Here is a 6,404-nt window from a genome sequence, read left to right as displayed (position 1 = left end):
TTGCTGGGCCGGGGAGCCCACCTCGGGACTCCAGCGTAGTCGGCCCCTACGAGGCATCACAAGCTGTAGCACACAAATGAGTTTGTGGGGTCTGGGCATGTGATGGGGCGTTTTGGCGTGGGGGGCGAAAGCTGCTGTGTGATCTCTGGAGCTGGTGTGAAAGGCCCTTCTCCCTGACACCCGGCCTCCCCTCTCCATTGCCTGCCCTGTTCTGCCGCCTGCTCTGACCACCTTCCTCCCGCAGTACATGGGGTGCATTGAGGTGCTGCGCTCCATGAGGTCCCTTGACTTCAACACCCGGACACAGGTCACCAGGTACGGCCTTGCAGTCCCACTCTCTCACATCCCATTACCACCAGAAGCCCCCTGTGGTCCTGGGTGCTCCCCCTTCCCAGGGCCCTGTGGAGAGAGGGGAACACGGGTCAGGGGGAGCCGTGCCCTACAGGACCCACCCTGCACGCAGGGACATGGACGAAGGGCACTGCTGCAGATCAATGGGTGGAAAGAGGAGAAGGGAGGTGGCCCCAGCTGGGATTATGTACCACGGGCCGTGACGTGGGGCAGTGCTGCGGGGAGGCTGCGGCTCCCAGGGCTGTGGGGGCTCGTGCCTCCAGACCCCACAGAGCAATGCTGGGGGGAAGGCAGCTGGGAAAGGAGGGGGTTCTGGAGCAGCGACCAGGCCAGGGTCTGTCCATTGCAGGGAAGCCATCAACAGACTGTACGAGGCAGTGCCAGGTGTGAAGGGCGTCTGGAAGAAGAAGGTGAGTTTCCGCTCAGCTTGTCTGTCCCCGAGGCTGTGGGACAGGGCACTAGGGGGTGCCTGTCGAGTTTGTGGGCCTAGGGCTGCTTGGGGCACCCACCCCTTTCCTCGTTCACCCCAGGAAGCCTGGTCCTGGTGATCTTCATCACCCCCACTGTCTTTTCCCCTGTCAGGCTCCCAACAAAGCCCTATTCTCCATCCTGGGCAAGAGCAACCTGCACTTCGCTGGCATGAGCATCGCTGTCAACATCTCCGTTGATGGGCTGAACCTCATGATCCCCACTACACGCCAGGTGAGAGTGCTTCTGGGCACGCAGTCCTGCCCCTGCCAGCCTGCAAGCCGGTGGCTCCTTTGCTAATGCCCCCCCGGCCACATTCTCCACACAGATCATTGCCAACCACCACATGCAGTCTATCTCCTTCGCCTCCGGTGGGGACATGGTGAGTCACACACGCCCTGGTCCTGCAGGGTGGTGGGGACAGGGATTGCCTGTCCTATGGCTGAGCCGAGCACTGGGTGGCCTGGCCTGGGTCAGGACGTGGGGCTGGGGCCGAGCTGTCCCCTCACCCTGGCACCTCCAGCCCTGCGCCCGACACAGCAGCAGGACATGGGTGCTGATGTCCCCCTCTGTCTGCAGGATACCACGGACTATGTCGCCTATGTGGCCAAGGACCCCATCAACCAGAGAGGTGACACCGTCCTCCACGCCTGGGAGCTCGGTGGAGGGGGATGCACTGGCGGGGTGAAGGCTGGAGGATGAGACCCCTCGTGGGGTGCACGAGGGGTGGCTCAGGGTGGTCCTGGTGCGGTGATGGGAGTGTGAGAGGAACACTCAAACCGTCCGTCTGTCTGTCCACAGCCTGCCACATCCTGGAGTGCTGCGAGGGGCTGGCGCAGAGCGTCATCAGCACGGTGGGACAGGCCTTTGAGCTGCGCTTCAAGCAGTACCTACACAGCCCCCCCAAGGTGGTGGTACCCCCGGAGAGGTAGGGGGGCGGGGGGCCCTGCTGCACCCCCTGTCCCGGGCATATCCCCTGGCTGGGGATGGCTTTGGGAGCCCCTGTCACTGCTGGTGTGGGGACAGTCTGAGCCAGGCAGGGTGTCCCCAGCTCACCCATCCCTGCTGCAGGGCGCTGGGTGCAGAGGAGTCGGCCTGGGGGGAGGATGAGGAGGCAGCAGAGCACGACTACTACAACAGCATCCCAGGGAAGGAGCCTCCCCCAGGGGGGCTGATTGACTCCCGGCTCCGCCACAGCACAGCCCTCGGCCATGTCCGCACTCAGCCCTCCACCTCTGTCCCCCCCAGCCAGGTGAGCCCCTCAGAGCCACTGCTGGCCTTGCTGTGGTGGTCCCAGGCAGGGCCCCCCAGAGCTCTTACTCACCCCTTTCCCAGGGCGGGTTAGCAGCCAGACGAGACCCGAGCAGCCAGCTGGGGCCACCCTGGGACCTGGAGAGCCAGGGTGGGTACTGCTGTGGGGGTAGCCATGAGCTGGGGGGGGTCCCTGTGACTCTGCCCAGTCCTGGCCAGCGGTGATGGCCATCCTCGCAGGCCAGCCCTGCGACGGGTACCTGCAGGCGGATGGCCACACCCTGGGGCCACGGGACTACGAGGAGCACATGTACGTGAACACGCAGAGCCTGGACACCTGGGAGCCGGAGCTGGTGGCTCATGGGGTGGCAGAGGAGAGCCCCAAAAAGGACCTCTTTGACATGAGTAAGCCACTGCACTGGGGGAGCTGGTGCAGATCCTGCTGTGGAGCGGTCAAGCTGTGCCAGCAGCTGTCTGTGGTCACCTGCCACAGCTCCAGAGGTGCTGGCACTGGCCGAGCCCACAGCAGTGCCCTGCAGTGTACTGGGGACCATGAGCTGGGGTCTGTCCTCACCACAGCCCAGCCCTGCCTTGTGCCCTGGGGGTAACACCCCGCACCCCCTGGATCCCACAGGGCCATTCGAGGATGCCCTGAAGCTCCACGAGTGCATTGCAGGGGGTGGCACCAGTGCCCCCATCGAGGACCAGTGGCCGAGCCCCCCCACGCGGAAGGCCCCCATTGCCCCCACGGAGGAGCAGCTCCGGCGGGAGCCCTGGTACCACGGGAAGATGAGCCGGCGGGATGCTGAGAGGCTCCTGCAGATGGACGGGGACTTCCTGGTGCGGGACAGCCTCACCAACCCGGGGCAGTACGTGCTGACCGGCATGCACAGCGGGCAGCCCAAGCACCTGCTGCTGGTGGATCCCGAGGGAGTGGTGAGGGCAGGGCACAGGGCCGAGGGCAGGGCCTGGGGCGGGCGATGGGGACTGGGGTAGGGGTAGGGTGCGGGGTGGGCGATGGGGGACACAGGTGTGGGCAGGCACAGGGTGTTGCAACTGGGTGCTGTGTGAGAGGCAGCTCTCCTGAGCTGGGGACAGCTGTGCCCCGGCCCCAGGTGAGGACCAAGGACGTGCTGTTTGAGAGCATCAGCCACCTCATCAGCCACCACCGGCAGAATGAGCAGCCCATTGTGGCGGCAGAGAGCGAGCTGCACCTACGCCAGGTCGTACAGAGGAAGCAGTGATGCCAGGGGGTACGTGAGTCCCCGACCTGCTTCCCTGGCTCTGGACTCACCCTAGGGCAAAACTGGGGTCCCTTTGTGCTCCCCTTCTCCAGTTGTGCCTGGCCTCTGAGGTCTGGGGTCAGGCTCCCCATTTTCTTCCCCAGCAAGGTCTTGCGGTCCCTGGCCCTGTAGGTCCTCCCTGGCTGCTGCCTACCTCCATCATCTGCACAGGGCCCCTTGCCCAGCTGGACACAAAGATGTTTAATTCCACACGTGCAGGTGAAATGCTGTTGGGGTGGGAACTGCTCGGTGGCCTCAGCAGGAGGGACGGAGCCTGAAGCCGTCTCAGGCAGGGCTGCCCCTGCTTGCCCCAGCACTGGAATGGGGGCTGGTGGACATCGCTGTAGCCCCAGGCTTGGCTCTGCCTGTGGGGCCAGACACAACCATCTCTTGGAGGCTGGTGCTGTTGGACATTCCTGTCGGGGACATCCCTTTTCAGCTGGATTCTCCCCAGGCGTGGCTGCCACATGATGTTCCCTGTGGCCCCAAGCCCCTGCAGCCCTCCCCAGGCCAGGGCCAGGACGGAGCTGTGGGAAGGTGCAGGACAGGGCTGAGCTGCTGGCACTGCCTCATGAGGTGTCCCATGGCCTGTGGGGACTCCCTGGCCGGCTCGGGACATTGCCAGGTTTTTATGGCACACACAGCCCCTTTTCCCTGCCCCGTGTCTGGTGCTGGGCATGGGTTTGTGGTTTGGAATACATTTCTAATTAAACCTGGAAATGAGCGAGGAACACAGGTGGTTCATGCCACCCCTGGGCATGGTGCTGGGACAGGTCTCCATCGCCACCAGTTCCTGCCTGGTCACACCTTGGCTGACCCATCCTGCCCAGTCACACTTGTCTCTGCCCCTCTGGGTCACCCTGTCCTCCATGGATCACCCAGTGTTCCCCTGGCTTCAGAGTGGCCTTTGGCACCCAGGGCTGGTCCTGCACGGCCTCTTCTCTAACCTGGCAGCTCCCTGCCCTGCTGGCTCCTGCTGCTGGCTCTCCTCCTGCCTCCACCTGGAACAGCACATGGCCACCCACCCCTGGGCCTCCTGGGGTGGCTCTGAGTGGCACAAGCCAAGCTGTGACCCTCTAGTGAATGTGGCAGCCAGCAGAGCCAGAGCCCTGGGTGGGCCTGGCTGTGGCTCCTGTGTTACAGGTGAGCAGCAGCCAGTTGGGGGGGGTCCAGCACCAGTCCTGGCCTGTCCTGGCTCTGCTCTGTGTGCCCAGTGCTGCTGCCAGCACCCACCTCGGGGAGCGAGGTCACCCCAGCACCCTCAGCCACTCACTGGGGATGGCCTCTGCCAGACAAGGCATCCAGGCCGGCCAGTGCTGGCTGAGCCAATGAATAAAATAAAGCCCTAAATAAAGCCCAGTAATGAATGCGTAATTTTCCATTGATAGCTGGATTCCGCGGGGACGTGGTGCTTCCATCTCAGCTGCTATTTTTTGTCATGGAGTGATGCGTCTGCAAAGATAATTTCACTGTTCCCTCAATAGAGAGGCAGGAAAAGGCAGTGAGGGCCCTGACTTTGTTCTTTTGCTGCTGGAGAACCAAGCCTGTGTGGTACACCCGCTGGTGGTGCCTGGCGCTGCAGCCGCGGGGATGCTGCCCTGAAGGGATGAAGGGCTGGCAGGGGGGGTGTTTTAGGGGTTTAACCACTTTGGTTGAAGCTAGTGTGTGGTGCCAGTGGGTGCAGGGGGCTCTGTGTCCCAACCCAGGCCCGGGTTGAGGGGGGGCTGCTGCTTCTTCAGCCCCCGATGGGAAGGCTGAGGTGTTTTGGAAAGGTTTGCAAGCCACAGAAGAGCAACTGCAGAGGACGTGGCCTCCTTGCTCTCCCAAGGCCTTGGGGATCTCGCTGACCACCCATCCCTCCACCTCTCTCAAACGTGCCGGCAACAGACACTCCCGGTTCGGTTGCACAAACCCTTTCCCATAGCAGGTCTCTCTCCTTCCCAGCTTCCAGCAGGTGGTAGCACACTGTCTGCTCCACCGGCTGTGTCCCCAGCTCTGCCAGCCCCTGCCAGCGTCCCCAGCCCTGCCAGTCCCCAGCCAGGCAGCTCCCAGCACCCTTCTCCCCTCCGTGCCCTGCAGGCACCGGCCTCGAGCCGCGCGGACAGAGCTGGCCCGGCCCCAGCGCTCTTTGTTATCTCAAGGGAACTCAACCATTTCTGCACCTTGTTTACCCGCAGTTTCGCAGGGTGGAGGAAAAGCAAACATCGGCCTTTTGTTCACCAGCTTCCCCTTCCGTGAGCCTCGTACTCCTCCCCCGGGCTCCATCTGCGCTCTTCTCCCTGCGGGACCCGGCTCAGCACCCTGCAGTGCAGAGCCCACGGTCCAGACAGGACACCCCCGTCCCCCTCCCCACTGCTGTCCCTGAGACATCCTAGCCCTCGGTCTGCTTCGGCACGGCCGGACGCCTCTTTTTACCAGCTCCAAGTGCGAATGCAGAGGGAGCCGAGGCGTCCCGCAGCAGCCCCCGCAGAAGGCGCTCACCACCCCAGGCTCTTCTTCCTGGCCATCATTCCCAGCTCTGCACTGCTGAGGAATGATGGTGCTTCCCGGCAGCCTGACGGCATCCACAGGGCAGCAGCCAGGAAGGAACAGCCTCTTGACCCTTTTGTGCCACTGTCCCTCTCGATGCATCCCTGTCCCCAAGGCCGTAGGTCCCCGCGGGACCGGGGCTGGGCCCGATCACTCGGTTGAGTCTCCCGACCCCCTGTACCACCGGGGCTTGCACTGATGCTCCGTGAACCCTCCTGACGTTTCGCCCCGGTGTCCCCAGCCACCACCGCATCCCTCCAGGGACTGGACGGTTGTGTGACATGGGGGTGTGTGACACGTGGCACTGCCCCCTCCAGCTCCTCCAGTGCGATATTAAACCACTCAATGAGGCAACCCCTCAGCCCCGAGCCGCTGCTGGCTTCATTCAGTGCTTTGAGATCAAGAGCTGGGAGTGGAGAGCGGCTGCTCCCAGCGGGGAACGATCGAGCTGCGGACTGGGGGCACCGGGGGCGGGGAGGTGGAACGGGGCTGCGGCCATACCGGTTCCATTCCCCGCCCCCA

General features: G+C 63.8%; 2 protein-coding genes across 5 annotated transcripts in view; one reads left to right on the top strand and one right to left on the bottom strand.

Moving 5' to 3' along the window:
* Positions 1 to 450, bottom strand: part of CDC34 (cell division cycle 34) — a 25,335-nt gene extending 24,885 nt beyond the window's left edge. The window contains exon 1 of the mRNA XM_008641030.2: positions 444 to 450. The gene's annotated coding sequence lies outside the window, so the exon portion shown is untranslated. The remainder of the gene's footprint in view (positions 1 to 443) is intronic.
* Positions 7 to 4,727, top strand: SHC2 (SHC adaptor protein 2). 4 transcript variants are annotated; one of them, XM_017743864.1, is made up of 12 exons: positions 7 to 315; positions 701 to 761; positions 934 to 1,053; positions 1,148 to 1,201; positions 1,399 to 1,450; positions 1,621 to 1,747; positions 1,891 to 2,071; positions 2,155 to 2,221; positions 2,311 to 2,475; positions 2,705 to 3,006; positions 3,186 to 3,323; positions 3,573 to 4,727. In XM_017743864.1, the coding sequence occupies exons 1-11, from the start codon at positions 248 to 250 to the stop codon at positions 3,312 to 3,314; spliced, it is 1,326 nt and encodes a 441-aa protein (XP_017599353.1). In that variant the 5' UTR covers positions 7 to 247; the 3' UTR covers positions 3,315 to 3,323; positions 3,573 to 4,727. The 4 variants fall into 4 exon arrangements, with proteins under 4 accessions (XP_017599353.1, XP_017599352.1, XP_017599351.1 ...); XM_017743863.1 differs by having other exon boundaries at positions 3,458 to 4,727; XM_017743862.1 differs by having other exon boundaries at positions 3,186 to 4,727.
* Positions 4,728 to 6,404: the final 1,677 nt, after the last annotated feature.

The sequence above is a fragment of the Corvus brachyrhynchos genome, unplaced genomic scaffold (assembly GCF_000691975.1).
Source record: "Corvus brachyrhynchos isolate BGI_N302 unplaced genomic scaffold, ASM69197v1 scaffold219, whole genome shotgun sequence".
NCBI lineage: Eukaryota > Metazoa > Chordata > Aves > Passeriformes > Corvidae > Corvus > Corvus brachyrhynchos.
This window is presented reverse-complemented; position numbering and strand designations above follow the sequence as displayed.

Bases quoted from the DNA above. Each gene is read 5' to 3' on its own strand.
- SHC2 (XM_017743864.1), top strand. From the start codon at position 248: ATGGGGTGCATTGAGGTGCTGCGCTCCATGAGGTCCCTTGACTTCAAC. The intron at 316-700 runs GTACGGCCTTGC...TGTCCATTGCAG, and splicing joins ACCCGGACACAGGTCACCAG to GGAAGCCATCAACAGACTGT. The intron at 1,748-1,890 runs GTAGGGGGGCGG...TCCCTGCTGCAG, and splicing joins GTGGTGGTACCCCCGGAGAG to GGCGCTGGGTGCAGAGGAGT.